This window comes from Callionymus lyra, chromosome 9, assembly GCF_982586985.1.
Source record: "Callionymus lyra chromosome 9, fCalLyr1.hap1.1, whole genome shotgun sequence".
In the NCBI taxonomy this organism is placed as follows: domain Eukaryota; kingdom Metazoa; phylum Chordata; class Actinopteri; order Syngnathiformes; family Callionymidae; genus Callionymus; species Callionymus lyra.
Genome location: NC_141826.1, coordinates 17576679 through 17599361, shown reverse-complemented (window position 1 = coordinate 17599361; position 22683 = coordinate 17576679). Strand labels below are relative to the sequence as shown.

The following is a 22683-nucleotide window of genomic DNA, read 5'->3' as shown; positions in this document are numbered from 1 at the left end:
AGATTTTAAAGCCTTCCAGTTTGACAACAAGATACTTTTTCTCAGGGCCATCTGACACCTTAAATCCATGTAATCCATTAACTGCATCGAGAATTGTTCCTGGCACCGGCTCAGGACCAGGGAAGACGAGGACAGGCTCCCGACAACAGGAATGCGAGTGGCTGAGATATTTGTAATACCTAAACACAGCCAGTCAAAACTCTTGCTTGCAGCTGCACATCAATGATACGGCGCTTCTGGACGCTTCTAAACAATCTCACTGCAGGAACACACTAGAGAAAAAATATTGGGCTCCGTGCCCGACATCGGCGGGCCAAGGCTGCCTCCCATGTTTTAATGCAGAGGAGCCGAAAAAGTACATGTAGGCTAAACGAAAGCAATAAACAGACATTCCTATGAAGGTCTCAGGGCGAACAGGAGAAGAGCAGACAGAAGCATGAAGGGACAGTAAACACCCGAGAGTCAGACAGTGGACAATGGTGGAAATGTGACGGTCGGGGGGAAAAATAAAAAAGGAAATTAGTTTTTGAATCAACAGAGAAATGTTATGAGTGTTCTTATTTATTTATAGGAACAGATTGATCGTCTGCTCTCAGGTGTTCCTTGTTTTTGCTCTAAACTTTTTCATTGTTTATCACATATTAGAGCCCAAATAGCAGTTAAAAGGCTTTGGCTAATTTAATATGATGGAGCTACTTATTAAGTGATAAAATGTGGACAACTCTAACTGCCCTGACTTGGATGATATCTTGCAAAGATTGTTGATTAATAATCCTTAATTTATATCAAGTATCATAAAACACAAATATATTGAAATACAAATCCTTCCTGGATTCATTTAATAATGTTCCATGTAAAACAGTTTAACAATTTCCCCTTAAGAATGAACGAGACTGCAGTTACACTCTTCCAACATTAGGGGGATCTAGAAAATACAATTTAAAATACTACGTAGTGGGTCTTTAATAAACTTAACGTTGAATTCAGAGCTTTTGCTTCATACGTCTTCAGCCTAAGAACGACAATCTTGTCACCATGGTAAAAACGTATACGTCACATTGGTAGATTTTTGGTTTTGTTAATCATTGGTTGCAATTCAGCTTGGATTGTGACCCTTGGTTTAAGATGATTATATTATTTTAGAAGTAATTGCGATGAATAGATTAAACCAAATTTTTGCAGCGTTATGATGCGTTTTCTAACAATTCTATATTTCCTCCCAAATCAATTGGATCTCAAGATTTCCAATACTATAAAAAGGTGTAGATGTATTTAACTTATCAACGACTACTGTTAATCCTCATCATTACACAGTTTTTCATTGTGTAGTAAGCCATCATTGTTGTAGTATTTGGAACAATTCACATTTACCGATATATATACTGATAAATGCTCAGAAGAATCATTTTACATGGTAGAATGATGACAAAGACAAATTCTTAGGGGGCTTTTCTTTCCTTGGCTCTAATGAGACAAGCATGGTCCGGCTTATTACTTCGACCTGCTGCTGTCTATACTTTGAATTCCGCCTCCCCACAGCCCTTCCAGTGTACCTCGCTGGGCCTAATGACTGCTACAGCCATCACCTGCTGGGAGCACCGAGAGTAATGTGCTCGCGAGCAGACGGCCGGACCGGCGGTGATTGATGTGGAATCAAATTGAGAATGAAAATATAGAAATAAAAACAGATTAATGGTGTCAAACTGAATTCGACTCGCCCTAATGCCTCACTCACATGGAAGAAAAAATGGCCGGTGGAATATGCCGGAGTGGGTGGGTGGGAAGTCAAAATCTCATGTCTGGGTTTGAAGACCTTCTTTGTCATTAAGGGGAAGAGCACCGACATCCTTTGTCTTCAATTAGTCTCTCTGAAGAGCGAAGGGACATCTTTTAAGAGCGGGTTTAAATAATGACCCTTCATCAGACACGGAGGCCGGGGGAGCATAAGAAAAACAACTTCACCGAACTCGCTTTGAACATTCTGAGGCAAAGTGGAACTCGGAATAACAGATGGTCGCAGAGATTGGAGGGACAGTACGGAGGTGGAGAGGAGGGGGGGGATAAAGTGAGAACAGTAAACGTAGAGAAGGATGCGTTTAATGGAGGTGAAAGGTTTCGTCTTACAAAAATCAGAAGAACCTTCGCTGAAGCGGTTCAGAGAGACGGGGAAACGCTCTAAAGCTTTAACAAGGACGCTGATCAGGACATTCATTGACGAAGACTCAGAGTAGAGAACGCACTTATCAGTGGTAGAGATCAAAATGGGAAAAAATGACATCCTTTAACTGAAAGAAAAAGTCTCTATTTGGAGGTGTTAATAGGAGAAAAGACTAAGTATCCCACAGTTACGCCCTGAGCAATGAAAATAATCAGCAGTTTGAAAAGAATAAGGTTTATACTCAAGGATTTGCAAAAACTCTAATTAAAATTAAGGACATGCAGTGTTAAACTTGCATATACAAAAAAACTATTTAATGACACTAATAATTTGCAAAAAAAAACAAAAACTGTCCTGTTTCTTAATGATAAAGCGTTTATCAAGGTTTATTACTTTTTTTTTAATATGCTTGTTTAAACAAAAATATTGGATAAAACTCAATATAGCAGTAAACATAATATTACTACCTTATTTGTTATTCGTTACATTATTTGTTTCAATCACAAATAAATTGAATGAAATAAATAATAATAATTAATAAAACTCTCCTGCTGCTCTATCTGAATAAACAAGCGATAGATTGTGAGATGAAAAAAAAAAAGTAGTATTCATACAAACATTTGTAGTTGTTGAATATACAAAACTAACCAGAGTGGCGCGTAATAAAAAAAATATGATATTTGGGTGTGCGTTTATAGAAAAGAAAAAAAAAAGCGGAACTATAAAAAAAGAAAAAAATTGCCTGACCTATAAGTTGAGGATAAAATTAAAAGTTAACACAAACAAAGTTAAATTAAGTTTATTCAAGATAAACACTCTGAGCTGGATCTGGATTTTAGATTGAAGGCTGTGACGCCGGCTAATGTGTTTAGGGGAACAAAAAAAAAGCCCTACAATGGGACCGTGCACTGTATTGCTGGCTCAAAGTGATGGAGAGTCTCTGACTCATCTTCACATCATTCCAGACAGAAAATTCCTTCCATAATACCGCAGAGTCCTGCTGCCACATCGCAGTTCACCCACTGGCCAAAACAGGTCGGTTTGTTAAAGAGCTTGTCAGCCGCTCCCACTTTAATACTGTCACATAAATGTCACCGGGCTCATTAAAGATCGTTCACATCTAACAGGCCGAGGCTCAATGAACACATCTTTCCTCTCCCAACCTCCAACTGTGACTCCAGTGGGCGACTGCTGGCTGCAGGAAGAAAGGTGAGAGCGACGATACAAACTAAAGGGTAAGTGAATTCATGCGGAGAACTCCTATCTTTTAATAACTACGAAGGGAACAACGATAAAGATCTGTAGACGACGTGAATGGAAAACAGATTTTGACATCAAGGTGCAGTCGGAGGACTCAACTTTCCCCTCGGAAAAGCCAACAAGTTCAGTCTTTTTTTTCTTTGCGATCTACTCGCTTTAAACCCTGAACTCGTTAAACTTCCAGTCAGGTAGTGATCAAACTCATTAAGGAAACCGGGGGGAAGAGGATACGAGATGAACAAGGAAAAGAGCAGGTTTATGAGCGGGCAGTGGTTTTCCTCATGCAGTGTTGCAACCTGAAGACTATTTAGTAAATAGCAGTAAACAGACAAAAGCAGCGCAGCTGTGCAGGATTGGATGGTCCATGTAAGGGCTGTGCGTTCCTTATTAAACGGCGGGGGAGGGTGTGTGTGTGTGTGTGTGTGTGCGGGGGTGAGTAGAGTGACACAGCACCTGTGCTTGAGAAAGAAAAAGTGAGCCAGAAAGGAGGAAGAAAATAGACAGATCTGCCCGGGAGAAACAGAGCTGGCACTGAGTTGAAACATTTTATTAACTTAAAAAAAAAAGAAAGAAGAAAACTAGTTTGGCATTTAAGCAGCAGTCAGCACCATGTTTGCTGACAGAAACCCATTAAACAAAATGAAGGTCCTGTTTACTTTCTGACTCTTTTTTCCCCCCCTTTTAAGGACCTTTGATTTCACATCCTAAGTTGTTTTTTTTAATCCGGGTTCTTCTTACCTTGGGGAGCATGGGGGTGGCTCTCTTACTCTTCTTCTCAGAGGGGTCGTCCAGCATGTCTGGCTCGAAGTTGTAGAGCTCCGTCAGCTCGTTCATGGTGAAATGCCGCTCGATCTGCTGCTGGTCGACGACCCGGGATGAGAGCGACTCTTTCGTCACCTGCCGCTCATAAATCTTCTCTTCCATTGTACCCTGTCGGGAGAAGAAGTAGGATCTGCATGAGAATCTTCTGAAATATTGCAGGTTTTTTTTTTGTTGGGCAATAAACTGGTGCTTCCTGTCCAGTGTGATAACTCAGGTAACTAACTTAACCAAAAGAAAAAAGTGGAAGAAACTGAACAAAACAGAAACTATTCACTCAAATGAACTTCTAAATTGGGTGAAGAAGAAAATGGTGTTTCATTTAAGAAGTAGATAGATTTGGGGCTTTTAAGGCTAACTTGCTTTCATCATACCGTGTATGACTTGGCATTGGACTTCTATGACGCCATTCTTAAAGTGTCCAATAAAAATAAAATGATTATCCTGGTTTATATTCAAAGCCCTCGACGTCAACACTAACCTTGCATCTTAAGATAAGATTTTCTGATTTCGTACCTGTGCCAGGAACCGGTAGACGAAGACGGTTCTGATCTGCCCGAATCGATAGACCCTGAAAATACTCTGGATGTCGTATGAGGGGTTCCAGGAGGCGTCGAAGATGATGACCCTGTTAGCCGCCACCAGGTTGATGCCGAGGGAACCAGCACGAGTTGAAATGAGGAACAGTCGGCCCCTGAGAGACGACAGAACGAGAGTTAACAGAGAGCTATACTGGCATGTCTTAGAACAAATCTTTTTTTCTGCAGCACAACACCTCAGGGTAACAAATGTCCAAATCCAATTCTCATGAATGACTCATGTTTTAAATGTTGAAGTCTTGATTGCTATGATAACTTATTACTTTATAACGTTCTCCACTGTATGAAATCATGGCGAACGAGAGGTTACGAGATCATTATGACGTAATAATGTCTTCACTCTGTAATCACCCCCCTTTGTTAATACAATGAGGCCCTTGGAGGTGAAGACTTCCGAGATTGATGACAAGTGGTGACAAACATTGATGATTGACCAGTCACAGCAGAGTGGGTGTGGTTATGTTAAACAAGATTTTATCTCCAGAAGAACATGATTTTCATTGGGCATGGCTTAATTTTCTAATGTAAATATTTCAATGAAGAGTTGTTGTTTTTTTCAAAAAGACACGTACTGGTGAGTACACTAGAAGTCAAAGATCTATTTAAGACATCAACACACTAGTTGCACTTAAAACTATAGTCCATCAATTTGAACCATAAAATAAATTCAAGACAAAAATCAAAAAGCAAAAATACTAAAGTGAAATTGTATTGCATCTTTACCTCGTGTTACTTGTGTCGTTAAATTCTTCCGCCCATTTCTTCCTGGTGGTGGCGTTGGTAGAGCCATCGAGGCGATAGTAGTCAATATTCCTGAACCACTTTCCTTCACCTTCAGGAAGAGAGAAAAAAAAGATCCCAGTTAGAGTTCACTCAGCCACAACGGCAGCAGGATCGAGCCAGGCCTGGACGGCTCTTGTCAAAAAGACTCAGGTATTTGTGGATGGGTGCGCTGGTGAGAGGCCAGCCGCATTTAACCTTCAAGATGGTCCCCTCCGGCCCCCCACCAGCCTTCATAACCAACAGTTCAGCATGTTTCCAATTACAGCACTGTGATCTTTTCATTACAAATTACAAACCCTTGAGCAAACATTTTTTTGCAGAATAAAAAGTCAAGGTCTAATCATTTTCAAAATGAAAGTAAAACCATCTGCTGAGGTTTAATTAGGAACACGACCTTACACCAGCGGCGCTGTGTACGTGTGCAGGTTTTGAAGGAACACCGGCGAGTGCACGTCGTGCATGTGTACTTGTGAAAACACTTCCCCTAAGAAAATGTGAGGTTGTTTTCTCCTCCCTAACCAACAGTTTAATCAGTTCAAAGAATGCAGCGCTTAAATGCAGAGCAGATTGAGAGAATATTCTGCTGCTTACGCCGTGTCGTCAGTGACAGAATGAATCTGTTAGCATCGAGTCATTAAAAAAACATCTAAAAAGCAATGATAACATGGATTTTGTGAAAAATAAAATGTTTCATCAATGACTAGACAAGCGTGTTAAAGAGATCTGCAGGGAGTAGTGTTACTAATGTCGAATATTAATCTTGTTTTATCAGAAAACTTGCATTGCCAGTGCTGCAACAGAACATTTACTTTAGTATGTGCCTAAATAATAATAAAAAATTGCATTTTTCAACTAATAAATTACCCAAAAAGATGGTAGACGGCAACATGCAAGAGGAACTGTCAGACTGATATTCAAAGGGCAAAATAGAAAACATTTTTGTTGAAAATAAACAACTACTTGCAAAAGAAGAATAACCAAAATGTCAATGGCCCAGGGCTTGAATGCAGTCCTTTTACGTGGTGATAATATTTCTTATTTGCTACAAGTTTATTTTAATACCAACTCCCGAGCGCACCAGAAGATGCATCATGTTGATGGCAGCAGATCAATCTAGAAACTTCTGAAAAGTTGATGCAGACCAAGGAAAGTTTGATGAAAGATCACAAAATTTTTATTTCATTTTGTATAGCCTCTAATTTCCCATTTATATAGTCCAATAAAAAAGAGATGCTGTTCCAGCCTGGGACTATTTAAGTGATTCAGTTTGGCAAAGATAAAAGTTCTTTTTACTGCAGTTCGGTGTCTTTTGGGCAAAAGTTTAGATACGTGTGAACATGAGGTAGATTTTATGTTAGGTTGATGATTGTCAAAACAAAGATTGATTAAAAAAAAGATTAAAAGTTTTCCTCTGGTCATAATCATAGTTAGAAACTTTGACAAGGCAAAAATAAATAGCAGTGGATGATATTACATGGTGTTTCAAGTCAAAAGAAAATAAATCTGTTACAAGCAACAAACGTTCATACACACCTTTGTAAGGTGAGACCTTGTCTTCATCTTTAGCTCTGCAGGACAGCTCCAGAAAGTCTTCGATCAGGTCCAGCGAGATGAGAGACTGACTAAAGACCAGACTGTGAACAAGTGACAGACCGAGGCGTTAGAAACCAATGCCTCTCATCGACAAAAAAGAAATGAGTCAAACGACCGGTTTATGGAACACGTACACTTTTTCTTCCACTTCCTCCGCCATACGCATGATCTCGAAGAGGAGCATCATCTTGCCGGAGTGCGACAGGATTTCAGCATCCGCGTCAGTTACAAACTCTTTGTGCCAGTCGGCAGCACGAGGACTGACTGGTCCTGCAGCTGTAGTAAAGGAAAACATACGTTTGTACTCTGGTTGTCTATACTTCATGGCAACCATCCATCTGTCCTAAAGAAGAATTTTAGATCCGTTGACTGTCATTTACAGCCACTAAATCCCATTAGATACGTACGCTCCTCTACTGGCTCTGGCCTGCTCCTGCTTTCTCCATTCTTGCCTCGGGAGCTGCTGTTCCACTCTTTTATCACCTCCACATCGTCGCTGTCCGATTCGGATTCCTTCTTCTTCCCTTTGCCTTTTTTCCTGGGAAGCAGATGGGATTCCAAAGAGAAGTTAGAAGTCAAAAATGATTGAAAAGCATTCATTTCTGTATTCTTTTTTTTTTACTTCTTCTTGTTGTCGTCGGAGCTCAGACTCATGGAGGACTCGTCAGTTTCCGAGGCGATGAACTCTTCCATACTGTCTTCGTCGAAGAATCCCTGTCAGAGAAGAGCGGCGACACGTGACCCGGACTGTTCAGGGATATCATTCATCCCAACGATGATGTATTTTCGCTCACTCTGTTTTCTTTGCTGATATAGTCCAGCTGACAGCACCAGGGATGCGTCCAGATTCTGCTGAGAATCTGGAAATCTTGAAAGAGTTTGGTTCCCGCTCGGCCACGGCCCCCCTCCACCGCATTCCCGATACCTGTGCGAGAGATGAAGAGTGCGAGGAATAAACGTGTGCAGTTCTTGTAAGCGGTGCGGTCTGGTTTGAATCTATTTAGATACAAATGTATCGTAAATGTAAACCGCATTTGGATCTATAAAAGGCATGACTGAGCCATTTCCTTTCATCCCAAATTTCAATGCCCACCTGTGGAAATGCTGTAAACACCTTGGCGTTTTAACAAGTCATACAAATTTGTTTGGCTCGAGTTTTAACCGTGAATTACTCAGGTCCGTTGTTCTCGCTGCAATGATCCCAAAGAGGTCAAGAGTTCCACTAAAGCTAGCAGCGGTCACGCCTTACACACCAACTGGTGGTCCCAGGTCCAAAACCATGACCTTCTCTAGTCAGAGTCACAACAACGGGCTCCTAACTAAGCAGGTCTAATGAGCTACAGAGATATCTGCCCTGAGCTTTTTCCTCTGCTTAAAAGGTGTAAAACATTTGCCACCCTTGGCTCAAATTTAAACTTTTTTCCTTTCAATCTCAACCTTCTTCCTCTTCTGCCCCCACTTCTGGGCTCCCTCTCTCCCAGAGCTCTTCATTAGGGAGACGTGGGAAACTGGGCTTAAGCTCTGCCTGGGGCACTTTGCCAGCTGCCACTCTAGCACACACTGAATCATGAGCACACACACTGGTCTTCCACAACTTTCTGAGTCGAGTCTCCTCACAGAGAAGACAAGTTACAACTGAACTTTTTTTTATTTATAGTGTTCCTGATGGCATCACCTTGAAAATCTAACCCATAACCAAAATGATCAGGCGAGTAATGGCAGGACGTTAAAGAGTTTCAGGTTATCACAATATTGCGATACATGTACAAAAAGTATTTGATTTAAAAAAAAAAGATGTGTTCAGTTTAATTTGGACTTTAAAAATCTACAAAACCTCTGCTTCACAAGAAAATCTTTATTAGGACATAAAAATAAATACTTTTTTTTTTAAAGGACAGTTAATTCGGAAGAATAATTATCAATATTTTTACACCTCTAATAATTAAGCATGATCAAGAATATTATATAATGTATACAGGTACCAGTATTAAAAGTGAAAATATATATATGTTTTCTTTCACTAATCAGACTTCAGATGAATAACAATATAAAGGTTTGTTTCCACATACCAGTAAAGTGTTCCAAGTAGTATCGGTAGAGTTTGCACTGGATCGGAGTGATTCTGACGGACAGCACATACTCGTGTTTTGGTGGCAGGAACTTTGTCAGTGCAGTGTAGTCCTTCCTCTGTGGAGAAATAGAAACATTTAAAATCTAACTGTTGTCCAAAGCATTCACCTTCATGCTAAAATTCGAACAAGGGCCACGGGAGATGACTCATGCAGTTCCGGCATGCCCCAGTCAAAATGAAAACTTGGCCATCATGGCAGGGAACTGAGCCGAGTGCCAGGAACAAGGACAAAGAACGCCAAGACCATCAAGAAAATGAAGAGTGCTAAAGGACATCTTAAAAGGTATAATTAGATGGCTGCCATGTTGGACACAGAAATTGGCAAATGAAATGTAAGGAGCCCTGAAGAGAACAAGGAGAACATACCAAAGTTCTTTCAGCGTGTAAGAGTTTCGAACGCGCTGGAATCAAAACCGACGACGACCTCTAGCTTCGAGTGCTTGTTCAATGGACTCGTCTGAGTTGATGCTACTTTTAGGTTTTATGGGGAAAAAAAAGTCTGTTACCTGAACACATCCCGCCAACATCTCATACAGGATGTGAGCTCTCTTCTTCATGACGCGCACATCCTGTGGTCCTGAGTCGGCACACTGGCCATTCTGGATTGGGTTAATGAAACGATTCCGGAATTCCTTCACAGATCCGAGCAGGTTTTCCTTGATGAAGTTCACCATGCAATGGTCTGGTTTGTGTGAGAGACATCCAGAAGGTCAGAACTTGTATCCAAGCTAAGCGTGACCGACGGCGACTTACATTCAATGAGGTTGTTTTGAAGAGGAGTGCCGGTGAGGATAACCCGTCTTCTGGTTCTGATGGAGTTCATCGCCTTTGACACGGCGGACGCCTCGTTCTTGAGGATGTGACCTTCGTCACAGATCACCAAATCCGGACCTGATGGATGTATAAAAATACTCATGAAGAAACTTTTCACAAGATTCACCACACTCTACCCCCACCCTCAAAAAACTTCAATAATGTGCATGTATTGTCCAAAATTAAAACAGTCTAATGACAAGTACCTGGGTCGACAAGTGTCTTTTGAAATGTCTCTTTAAGCTTTTTGCTCTTGGTGTTTCTCCCTTGAGTCAGATTTCGATACATTTCGTAGCCGATGATCATGACACCCCCAGACTCTTGCCACTGTTGGAGGGCGTAGGCTCTTTCCTGCGGTCTTTTCACCGTGGCGAGCTCAATCACCTGTCACACAGAACCAAAGATTGGTCAAACTCCAAAACCACGAGACATGAAATAAATACTCCAATCACTAAAGTAAACTGTTAAATACCTCCAAACTCTCCTCGTCTTTCATCCCGTGCTGCCACTTCTCAAACTCGGTGAGCCAGTTAAGAACGGTGTTTAAGGGACAAACCACCAAAGCTGTGGTGAAGTTGAGCTTGTCGCAGAGCAGCAAAGTGTGAAGGAATGTCACCACCTACAGGGAAAAAAAGGAACTGTCACTGTAAAGCTTCAACTCGTGGTTAACAACGTCAGCCTGCTGGGCCAGAATAAATACTTAAATTGTTAATTGAACTTATATGGCTGTAAAAGAACATTTAAACAAGGAGAGAAATGTAGAGAAAAGAATAAAACTCACCTGCAGGGTTTTTCCCAGACCCATGCAGTGAGCAAGAATGCAACCAGAGCCAGAGGACTTCTCTATCTTCTTCACAGACTCACAGCAGCAGTCCCACATGAACTGCACACCTGCATCAAGAGAGAACAAGAAACGGATCAGGACGTCTGAACGCAATAATTATTTTGTTTGGTGGTCGTTACTCCTACCATCAACCTGGTGAGGTTTCAGCTTCGTCACAAGGTTCCTGTGAACCTGAACGATTGGCTCCTTGGTCTCTTCATTTTCATCCAGCACCAACTTGGTCGTGATGGGACAAACAACCGGAGAAGCCTCGTCGACAACAATTGTCTGCGGATGAACGAGAGACTTGTGTTATGACTAAAAAAAAAACAACAAGATTCTTGTCATTTTTTAAATTTTATATGAACCTCTCTGAGCTTCTTCCTCAGTTCCTCTCGCTCCGCGATGCGCTTCCTCCTGTCCTCCTCCTCCTTCAGAGCATCTCTTGTCTCCGTTCTCAACTTGTCATCCTTCAAGATTTTGCGAATCTTTTTCCGATTTTTGGGGCTATCTCCGTCTTCGCCTTCTTCGCCTTCTTTTGCTGCGCTCTGTAAAAATTAAACAATACATTTAGCTTTCTGCAATGTATGCATCTCTGAAACACAGTGAAACACTTATGAATGAACTTTGCACACCTTTTCATCGTTGGAGGAGGAATCCTGAACTTTAATCCTGCGTCGCTTCTTTTTCTGTTTGTAGCTCCTCTGCTTCTCCTCGTCTTTATCCTTCCGTGATGCTCTGTAGAACCACGGCAAGATTGGTTCATGCTTACAAGTAACTTTTAATTTGAAGAGGGACTTAAAGCCATGCAACACAATCTGCTCACCTCGTCTTTCGGCGTTTTCCGTCATCTTCTGACTCGGACAGTTCCTCACTTAATGCAGACTCACTAGAGGAGACTGATTTCTTAAAGTCGGAGTCTTCAGAGTCATCGCTTCCCACTGCGAGATAAGTCATGTTTTTTTATTAGACCAAAAATAGAGATAAAAATAATGTTTGTTTTTTTACAAACCCATTCTTCTGCCAGCTTTCTTCTTTGCCGTCTTGGTTTTTTTCTTTTTAGCAGACTTCTCATCTCCTGATTCGCCTTCGCTTAAAGAGAGCTTATGACGGAGCAACTTGTGTTGCTTTGACTTCTTCTTCTCCACATCGGAACCGTCAGACTCTTCAGAATCTTTGACAGGCAGACCAGAGATCAAGTTAGAAGGGAGATGGAAGACAAGACAACAAACTGTGATCTAGTTTTGAAACCTTTTTCATCATCATCATCATCATCTTCATCATCATCACTGTCCTCTTCATCCTGTTTCTTCTCAACTTTTTTGGATTTCTTGGAAGATTTTTCATCTTCGTCCTCCTCGTCTGAGGAGCTTTCTGCTCCAGAAGATAAGTTGGACTTGATTTGGGCAAGAAGCATTTTCTTTGCAATCCTAGAAAAGAGAGGAAAAACATTAATCACAACAAACAAGAAACAAACAACGACATCAGTGACAATATTAATTCTCTGACTGATCTTTATGTAAACCAAGGCAAATTTAGGGCTATTCTCCCTTTTTTTCTGCCCCACAAAGCATCAATATCTCTACAGATTTATATAGACATTTAAAAAAAGAATATTCAATTGTCAGATTATGTACTCAATAAACGAACAGCCGAAGAAAAAGACAAAAACTCTTGTGATACTGTAATAGTATATAAATAGTATATTTTGTTAAAACATCTTAAATATAAGTCACAGCAGAACTAGAGACAAAAAGTAGCAAAATTATATGAATTAATGAATTAAGTTTTCCAGTTGTATAATTTTTTTTATGAACAAGAAATACTCAAATTAGAAAGAAAGAAGAAAATTATGTTTTTCTACAATTCAACCAAGTAAATAATAAAAAGTGAATTTAAAAAGTACAACTAAAATGCGAATTGTCAGAATCATTAGTTTTCATAGACCTCATGTGAAGTGACCAAAACATAAATTAAAGAGAAAAATTAAAAAGAAATGGATTCAGATTGTCTTTGAACTCACCTGTTTTCTGGATCGTCGTCATCATCTTCAAAGGCAGGAGTTCCATCCTCTTTACCAGACATCTCCTCTCCTGAGAAACGAGTTGCAGAGTTGAGAATACGGTTCATATAAAAAAGGTCCAGTTTGAGATGATTACCTGAAGACTGACGGAAAGTTCCTTCACCAACAACCTCGTTCTCCTCAGTGATGGGTTTGATCTTTTGTTGATCGCTGTCTTCTCCGGAGTCGTCCTCCGCCTGCTGCTCATCCTCATCAGAAGACTCGGGTTTAGAAGCGTCCGTGAGCCTTCTACTTTTACGTTTCTTCTCATAGGACCTTTTACGATCTCCCGGCTTCTTCTCCGGTGACTCTTTCTCCTCTTCTTTTGCATCAGCCTTCTTCTTTACTCGGCTGGACTTCCTTGTTGACTTACTCTTTGAACTTTTCTCCTCGTCAGTCGAGTTGGAAACCTTCTCTTTCTTTTTCTTGGACGTCTTTTTGCCCTTGGAGTCTGAATCGGAAGTGTCAGAATTCCTTTTACGCTTGGAAATCTTGTCGGAGGATTTGCCGTTGGATTTAAAGATGCGCCTTTTCGCCTTTGGACTGGCCTGCTCGTCGTCCGAATCGTTGCACTCGGCCACCTTTTCAAGTAAAATGTCTGGGATTTCATCTGAGTCGGAGTCCTCTTCCGCTTGCTTTTTATCAGAACTCTGTGGGTTCTCATCAGTCTCGTGGTTGACGCTGCTGGCCTTTTCTGAAAGATTGTCCTCGTCTATACCGCCTTCTTCATCCATGTCAGACACATTTTCCGTATCGTTTCGCTCTTCCTTCTTACTGCTGCGTTTGGACTTCACTTTTGTTTTCTCCAAGTTTTCCTTCTCCGACTCGGATGAAGCCTCCTTCTGCTTTTTCTTAGTCTTCCTTGCGGAGCGCTTTGATTTAGACTTTTTATCATCCGACTCTGAATCTGATGAGTCCTCCTTGCTTTTTCTGTCCGTTTTCTTTTTGGTGCCCTTCGAGCGTTTGGACGAACGACTCTTTTTCTCGCCCTCTGAGTCAGAGTCAGACGATTTATCCTTGTCCTCAGCTTGTTTCCTCAGCGGCGTGGTCTTCACCCTTATGGTCCGGCTGCTGCGCTTCGGGCTGTCTGTCGCAACCGCTTCATTGTCGGATTCTTCTTTTTCTTCTTTGGATTTTTTAAGTGATTTCCTATCTTTTTCTTTAGTTTTAGACTTGGAAGACCTGGATTCACGTGTCGTCACCACAGGAACAGGAGTCAACTTCACTATCAGGTTCTTCACTTTTGGCTGTTTGGCTGATGGACAAGAATCCCCCTTCTTATTTTTCTTGGCGTCATCGTTTGTGTCCGAGTTGTCGTTTTGGGAAAGCCTGGTGGATTCAGCGAGACTCTCCACCATTTGAAAGAGTTCTTCGGGAACTGAAGGTGAGACTGACATGATGTCCTGATCCAGGGACTGTTCGTTGGCTGAAAGCACCTCGTCAGAACTTTCAGTTTTAGTCTTCTTGGTATCAGATTGGATGGTTTTCGTTTCCTGAGCACTTGACTTCAGGTCGCTTCCGATGCTTGCTGGCTCAAGCTCCGCCTCTTCAAGCACTTCAAATCCAGCTTTTCCGGGTTCGTCTAGCATCTGCTCTTCTGAATCTTCAGCCTCAACCACCTGCATCTCCTCTGGCTCCCCTTCACCATCAGAAGCCTTGTCTCCATCAGAAACGTTCTCTTCATCCGAAGCCTTGTCTCCATCAGAAACCTTCTCCTCATCAGAAACATTCTCCACATCAGAAACTTTCTCCACATCAGAAACCTTCTCTTCATCAGAAACCTTCGCTTTAGTAGAAGCCTTCTCCTCATCAGAAACCTTCTCCTCATCAGAAACCTTCTCCTCATCAGAAACCTTCTCCTCATCAGAAATCTTCTCCTCATCGGAAACGTTCTCCGCATCAGAAACCTTGGCCTCAAGATCATTTTTAACTGACTTCTTTGGAGTCCGATTTTTGTGCGTTTGTTGATTCTTCTCAACCGACTTCTTGGAATGCTCAACAGGTTCCTCCTCCTCTGGAACCTCAGACTCGCTCACTTGATTTTTGTCTGACTCTTCAGCTGAATCTTCGCCCTTGATCGCGTTTACGTGGTCTTTATGTTCATCGGACACATCATTGGTGGTTTTTCTCAACGTTTGCTGAGCCCTGTTACCGTTCTGTAACTCAATTTGTCTGAACTCAGGCTCCAAAGCTTCCTCTAAGGCACTATGTGCCTTTTTCAAATCCGCAAGAACAGCCTTAAAGGCCTTTAAATGTCGATACCTGACCGACTTATCTTCCTCTTTCGCACTTGCCTGCTGGATAAATTGGATGAAAGTATGATTCAGTCCGGTTGTTGTTTCGATGAGCTTCTTCGCCTTCTTCAATGTTTCCTTTGGCACCTGAAGATTTTTGTAGGAAAAAGTCATTGTCCCTGAGCCGTCCACGTGTTCTTTACCGTTAACCGCTTTATGCTCTTTTACTGCTTTGCTCTTCGACGAACTCCTTTCGTTGTCCCGTTTACTCGATTTCTTCTGCTTCAGCTTCTCGCTGTCGTGTATTTCGATAACGGATTGACACTTGGATACCAGATCCTGAAGCGGCTCCGCCTGGCAGACGTAGCAGTGCCACTTTGAGCCTTCATCTGTTATGGCTGACAGCTCCTTTCTACCGAGGTTACGCAGGATGCACTTTTTGCAGAAAGCGTTGCTGCAGTAGTCGCAACAGATGAGGTTGCCACCTTCAGCACACCACCTGGTGAAGAAAACGGTTCTTAAGTTTAGATTCAGAATCTTTGAACATTCTTTCATGTTTGTTGCAAAATAATGATTTATATTGACTAAATCTAGAAAGTTCCACTGGTAAGATTTAATTAATGCAATATTCATAAATTCTATAACTAATATCTATAACCTAAACAGCAAGAAGTATCTCATTTTGTAGTTTTCAGAATCAGAATCCTATTTTTTTTTTTTACCATAGTCAGCGATTAGGAATCTGCTTTGCTTGAGTCGTGCAACATTATAATCAAAACAGTGTAAGTAAGTAAGTAATATTTGCAGCGCGCTTTTCTTTGTGTTCAAGATTCTTATAGCTCAGAGGATAAAACTGTTGTTGTGATGGGAGTTTCTGGTTGGGATTGACCGGGTCCTGGGGACTTACTGGTCCTGGAGGGACGACAACCTACAGCCGATCACCTTCTCAGCAGCGTGAACGATGCAGGAATGTATTCATGATATAAATTGATATGATGGACGCTTCATGGTTTAATTTTAAACAGCTAAAAATGGATGCAAGCAATTTTATTTCTAGTATTAAAATATATTTTTTTATAGTTATATGTACATATAAATGTTTTAAGGTGCACTTAATACACAAATAAATAAATATAATAATGTTTGAATCAGGACCTTTTAAAATGATCATATTTTAGTCAATGAAACAATTATATATAGAAAACTTCAATCTTTGGTGTCATTATAACCTCTTACCTGCACTGCTCATCCATCCCGTCAGAATCTCGACTGATGTCGTCACTTGTGTAGAACTGGTAGCACGCCTGTAGAAGAAGGCAAAAGTGTGTACAGACGTATCATATAACACGCATGAACATTTCCCTGGAACATGTTGGAAAAGGTTTAGAGCTGCGGGGTCAACCATACCTTACAAATGAGGACTTTGAGAGCAGGGTGTTGGTGCACGGAGCTCTTGCGAAACTGATTCACTTGTTTACCGCAAGCTGTGCAGGTTACATTTTTGGGTATGTTGTCATCTACAGATGGATAGAAAAATAATTCATGAAATAAAATGACCAAATACTTCACAAAACTTGTGTCGAAATAATTTTAGAAAAGAAAAATCCATCAATTGTCTTGACAACGTTGCACTTTTAACTCATGAGTTTTAAAATAAAATGTATTTTATAATGAATTATGATTTAAAGTAGAAATTGTAATAAAACTCTTAATAAACAGAAAGACGTGGAACCGTGAGCAACAAAATTCACCTGAAGGTCTGGACTTAAAATCCACTCTTAGCTTCATGGCCCCTTTATTTTCCTTTCCAGACGGTCTCATCACCAACATACCTTTTAGAAAACAGCAATTTAATAAATATTCATGAATGCTGGGGGAGAAATAAATGCAAGTATACTTTTTGATACACTGCCAGCGTTGCTGTCAGAAGTGCCGGCGTCATTGTCACTTTCGGCAGAGCTGTCACTATCATTATGACCAGAGGGCTTGCCTTCAGACTTGGACTTCCTGAATCAGAGAATGTTATTAGAGCAAAACAAAAGGACTTTATCAGTTTCTTCATCAACAAAACATACTCCTACATAATTTCAGTTGTCACTCAAACAACCCAGAAATTGCTTTTGGTTTTGCTCAGTTTGATTCTATTTTTCCCCAAGATATTAATATGAGGAAAACCAAAGATATGCTCACAGGGGAAAGTGAGATTTTAAGTGTTTGTGTTAAAGATGTCAATATAATGGATTTAAAATAACAACAGCCCTTGTAAAAACTATTATTTTAAAATAAAATAAATAGTTTAATTTTGCAAATCGTGCAAAATATCTCAGGCAAACTGAATTAAATAATAATTAACAATTAATGTAAATTAATAATGAACTAATTACTAATTCAAAACAACAAAGCCCAAAAGCCAAAAAGGAGTGTATTGACAACTGCAGGAGTAAGTGAGTGCAGCTACTGACCTCTTGTGTTGAGAAGAGGATGGCTTCATCTTGTCTGTAGAGCTACAGGGCTGGGGATGAAAACGGAACATTTTTAAACGAATGAGAAAAAGAAAAACAGATAGATGAAAACATTAATTTGTCTTACCTCCTCTGTGTTCGCCATTTAGGGAGGATTTGAGTCAGGATAGTCAGGAATAATTGTATTTTACCTGAAAAAGGAAATTGAGATTTATTAGAAATGCATTCAAAAAAATAATCAAATAAAAATAACACAGACATAACCTGCAAATTATTATCTGCGAGTAGATAAACATTATGTAATTTCAGTTCAACTCCAAAATGACCATTTCAAAAATCAACATGCATGTAAAACTTCCAATTTAACTAAAACTAGTTAAATCAGAATATAAAGTACTTTATCTAAGAATATCGAATAAAAAAATACTCCAATATATCACTCTACATAACGTCTCTATCCAGTTGTGCGATTAAGCTGGGCAAACACAACACAACACAATCTGCCCCGACTCACTCCAATATGTGGTACACAATTTTACTCAGGCAGTTTTGTCAAAGCCCGTTTTATTTTTAGCCGACTCATTTAACTATATAGCTGCCAATGATGTGATCTGACATGCGTATTAAAATAACTGTTTATGAAAAGCGGAGAATAAACGCTTTTCTTCTTCATGTTAATACTGTAATTATGTTTGTTTTTTATTTACCTAAAAACATCGAGTTAGATTAGTTGACTTGAATGCACTATTTAAGTTTCAACTGACTCTCTAAATCTTAAAGAGGTTGCATAGCTATACAAATAGACATTATTATTATTATAGTGTGAATTTTAACTTTCTACATTTAAATGTTCTCTTTGATCCACTTTGCTGCTTTAGGTAAGCAAATAGAAAATATGGTTGCCACAGTATTTAAATATATCAAGGATAACGACAAACAAATTCATAGTAAACGTACACTATAATGAAGCATAAACAACATTCAGCATGGGATACTATACAGAGATTTTTTTGCCAACATTATATTTGAATTGAAAAGCTACTGATGTTATGATGATGTAATAAGATTTAACTTCACTTCCTGTTCATGCTTTTAAAAATTGAACATTGGTGCTTGGTGTGTAGTTTAAAAAGAAATATTAAAGATGATTATTTTTGCTTCTTCTAAATAATAAATGGGGAAAAACATGTGTATATATAAATATATAGTACATTCAATACAATTATAAGACAAACTTTGATCTGAAATTCATACGACGATTAAAAACGTTATGTGAAATCACACCATCTAATGGAGAGTTTATTTATAAAAATATAAAGTTAATAAACTATGCATGATTTAATATTCATTGTGCATAGCCACAACTTTTATTTAGCGCTTGCTTTAGATGAGAAACTGTAGATACAACACAAGTATAATACAAACTGTGATTTAAAATTAATATGACACAATATGCCAGTAAACACGGTTTAAATGGGTGCTTAGCTTGCAGACTGTAGACTGTACTGCTTGTAAATAATGTATGGTGAAAAATACATTTATAGTACAATCAATTAAGTAAGAAAGTTATTATTATTTCTGAAGCGCCTTTCACAGACCAGGGTAACAGATCGCTTAACAATCAAAACAATACACAGTTAAAATACATACTTTAAAAAGGTCAAGTCGAAATAGAGACAAAGACATTTTATACTGCATTACGATCCCAATATTGTTTTTATAGTCGGAGGTCGTATCATCATTTAAAGCCAAGAATCGTTGGGAAAGAACTCTAGTACAAAAACAAGAGTTTATCCATAACAAGATCAATCAATACTATTATAGTGCAAAACTTTTGTTTTTCAATTACATAGTATTATAAACAAAAATATGGAAATAAACACTATTAAAGGGGTGTCGTTTATAAATATTTATTTTCCAATAACATTATTGTCACCATTCAAAGTAGAGTTTCTAGAAGGTAAACTATAGACTACTGCTTTTAAATAAAACATGGTGAAAAATACATGTGTATTACTATTATAACGCACGATTTATTTACATATTATGATTAATAACATTATTGTCACTATTTAAAGTAGAGTTTCTTGCTGGAAAACTGTAGACTATACTGCTTTTAAATAAAACATGTTGAAAAATACGTGTATAGTACTATTATAACGCACGATTTATTTACATATCATGATTAATAACATTATTGTCACCATTTAAAGTAGCGTTTCTAGCTGGTAAACTGTAGACTATACTGCTTTTAAATAAAACATGGTGAAAAATATGTGTATAGTACTATTATAACACGATTTATTTACATATCATGATTAATAACATTAATGTCACTATTTAAAGTACAGTTTCTAGCTAGTAAACTGTAGACTATAGTGCTTTTAAATAACACATGGGGAAAAATACATGTATAGTACTATTATAACGCACGATTTATTTACATATCATTATTAATAACATTATTGTCACCATTTAAAGTAGCGTTTCTAGCTGGTAAACTGTAGACTATACTGCTTTTAAATAATACATGGTGAAAAATACGTGTGTAGTACTATTATAACGCACAATTTATTTACATATTATGATTAATAACATTATTGTCACTATTTAAAGTAGAGTTTCTTGCTGGAAAACTGTAGACTATACTGCTTTTAAATAAAACATGTTGAAAAATACGTGTATAGTACTATTATAACGCACGATTTATTTACATATCATGATTAATAACATTATTGTCACCATTTAAAGTAGCGTTTCTAGCTGGTAAACTGTAGACTATACTGCTTTTAAATAAAACATGGTGAAAAATATGTGTATAGTACTATTATAACACGATTTATTTACATATCATGATTAATAACATTAATGTCACTATTTAAAGTACAGTTTCTAGCTAGTAAACTGTAGACTATAGTGCTTTTAAATAACACATGGGGAAAAATACATGTATAGTACTATTATAACGCACGATTTATTTACATATCATTATTAATAACATTATTGTCACCATTTAAAGTAGCGTTTCTAGCTGGTAAACTGTAGACTATACTGCTTTTAAATAATACATGGTGAAAAATACGTGTGTAGTACTATTATAACGCACGATTTATTTACATATCATGATTAATAACATTAATGTCACTATTTAAAGTACCAATTGTAGCTGGTAAACTGTAGACTATACTGCTTTTAATTAATACATGGTGAAAAATACACCTGTAGTACATTCAGTGTCAGATTCATTAGTCAATATTATTATAACGTAAACTTTCTTTTAGAAAAAAAAAAAATCACACTGATCACATTATATATTAATATCAATAAACTAAAATTTAATTAACTAATGCATTAACGTGTAATTACTAATCAACATATAGCAACAACATTCGTTTAGCATGTTTAGCATCATCAGCTACACGCTTTATTTTTTCCGGTCTGCGTCATCAGCTGGATGTGGCTCCATGTTTATGGTCTGGAGAAGGTAAAAAATAAATAAATAAATAAAAAAGAAAGACCTTCCATCTGTGTGCAGGCCCAAAAAGACACATTAGGAAAAAAAGAACTGACGCATGGTTGAGCATATATTCCTCCCTCTGCATCCTCACCTCTTGCCTCCTGCATTGTTGTGAGCGGAGGATGACACGCACTTGCGGGTCGAACCCCGGGGTTAGTCACCCTCGACTAGATCCCCCCCCTAACAGGTCCGGAGACCCCCGGGGCACCCCGTGTCCGTGTTCGACAGAACCGAACCGCGCACTGTATAATTCACGAGCAAGGCCTCTCTCGCCCCCTTTGTCACCTGGCGCTAACCAACGTTAGCCACACATGAAGTTAGCAAAACGCAACATGCACGGATTCCACGCGCTTTTAAGTGCACGTATGATACGCTCCCGCACGCGCGGGGGGTCCGGCGTGCGTGTGCAGGTGCGGACAGGTGAGTTGAAGCGCGCGGGAGGACGCGGTTGGACGTTGCCGGCTGCTGAAGCTACATGCTAACCTGCTACCGCTAGCATCAATGGCGGGGCGGACCTAAACAAACGGGGATGAACATGGAGTCCCTTACCTGATTTTCACAGGCGTCATTGTGTCATTCGCGGAGGTGTGGTTTGCGTTTGGGGGAACTGTCAACGGGTCGGGGTCGCGGGTGGCGTTGAAATGGGGTGTTTTTGGAGCCAGAATGGAGGGATAAATCCGGTCAGTGCAGACAAAGCGGGGAGACCATCTTGCCGGATGACTCTGGACGCGGTAAAATGGCGCACTAGCCTAATTCCCCTGCGCGCTGTGATTGGCTGGCAGCTGAGAAGTGAGTCCGCGGGGAGTGTTCCGACTCCGGCAAAAACGATCGATCCGCGCCAAAAAAGAAAAAAAAAACTGCTGGCACTATTTTCACGCCCCGGGGTCACTTCACTTCCGAGCCTTTGTCTTTTGCAAATGGACACCCGCGGACATTTGCGGTGTTTAAATAAAATAAATTTGAGATTTACGTTTTAGCAAGTTAAAATAAAAATTAAACAAAAAAAAAAAAATGTAATGTAGTTTAAAAAAAAAAGGTATTTATTGTTATGCTCATTTTAAGGTATAATACTTTAGTATTAATACAATATTTTATTTAAAGTAGAGTTTCTAGCTGGTAAACTTTAGACTGTACTGCGTTTACATAATACATGGTGAAAAATACACCTGTAGTACATTCAGTTTCAGATTCATTAGTCAATATTATAATAAGGAAAACTTTATTTTGGAAACAATTCACACTGTGTTAACATTATATATTAATAAATATCAATAAAATACATTTAATTAATGGGGTGTTTTGGAGCCAGAATGGAGGGATAAATCTGGTCAGTGCAGACAAAGCGGGGAGACCATGTTATTTATACATATATGTAAAAAAAAAAAATAATCACCCACTTTTAATCCATCATAAAGTACTAACTCACACC

The 22683-nt window shown here is 39.2% G+C and overlaps 1 protein-coding gene across 1 annotated transcript in view; it reads right to left on the bottom strand.

Annotated features, from left to right (window-relative positions):
* The window catches only part of atrx (ATRX chromatin remodeler), a 30793-nt gene extending 8783 nt beyond the window's left edge, over window positions 1-22010 (bottom strand). Inside the window, exons 1-29 of the mRNA XM_087799564.1 lie at window positions 21804-22010; window positions 17865-17928; window positions 17738-17787; window positions 17173-17282; window positions 17027-17107; window positions 16683-16792; window positions 16512-16579; window positions 13139-15774; window positions 13003-13072; window positions 12231-12409; window positions 11992-12153; window positions 11806-11920; window positions 11615-11717; window positions 11348-11527; window positions 11126-11267; window positions 10938-11047; window positions 10629-10775; window positions 10363-10540; window positions 10097-10234; window positions 9850-10025; window positions 9282-9399; window positions 8007-8137; window positions 7835-7926; window positions 7620-7750; window positions 7347-7488; window positions 7153-7253; window positions 5560-5668; window positions 4754-4931; window positions 4157-4348 (exon numbers count right to left, since the gene is read on the bottom strand). Coding sequence (XP_087655690.1) covers window positions 4157-4348; window positions 4754-4931; window positions 5560-5668; window positions 7153-7253; window positions 7347-7488; window positions 7620-7750; window positions 7835-7926; window positions 8007-8137; window positions 9282-9399; window positions 9850-10025; window positions 10097-10234; window positions 10363-10540; window positions 10629-10775; window positions 10938-11047; window positions 11126-11267; window positions 11348-11527; window positions 11615-11717; window positions 11806-11920; window positions 11992-12153; window positions 12231-12409; window positions 13003-13072; window positions 13139-15774; window positions 16512-16579; window positions 16683-16792; window positions 17027-17107; window positions 17173-17282; window positions 17738-17787; window positions 17865-17882 — 5967 coding nt within the window. The 5' untranslated portion in view covers window positions 17883-17928; window positions 21804-22010. The remainder of the gene's footprint in view (window positions 1-4156; window positions 4349-4753; window positions 4932-5559; window positions 5669-7152; window positions 7254-7346; window positions 7489-7619; window positions 7751-7834; window positions 7927-8006; window positions 8138-9281; window positions 9400-9849; window positions 10026-10096; window positions 10235-10362; window positions 10541-10628; window positions 10776-10937; window positions 11048-11125; window positions 11268-11347; window positions 11528-11614; window positions 11718-11805; window positions 11921-11991; window positions 12154-12230; window positions 12410-13002; window positions 13073-13138; window positions 15775-16511; window positions 16580-16682; window positions 16793-17026; window positions 17108-17172; window positions 17283-17737; window positions 17788-17864; window positions 17929-21803) is intronic.
* Window positions 22011-22683: the final 673 nt, after the last annotated feature.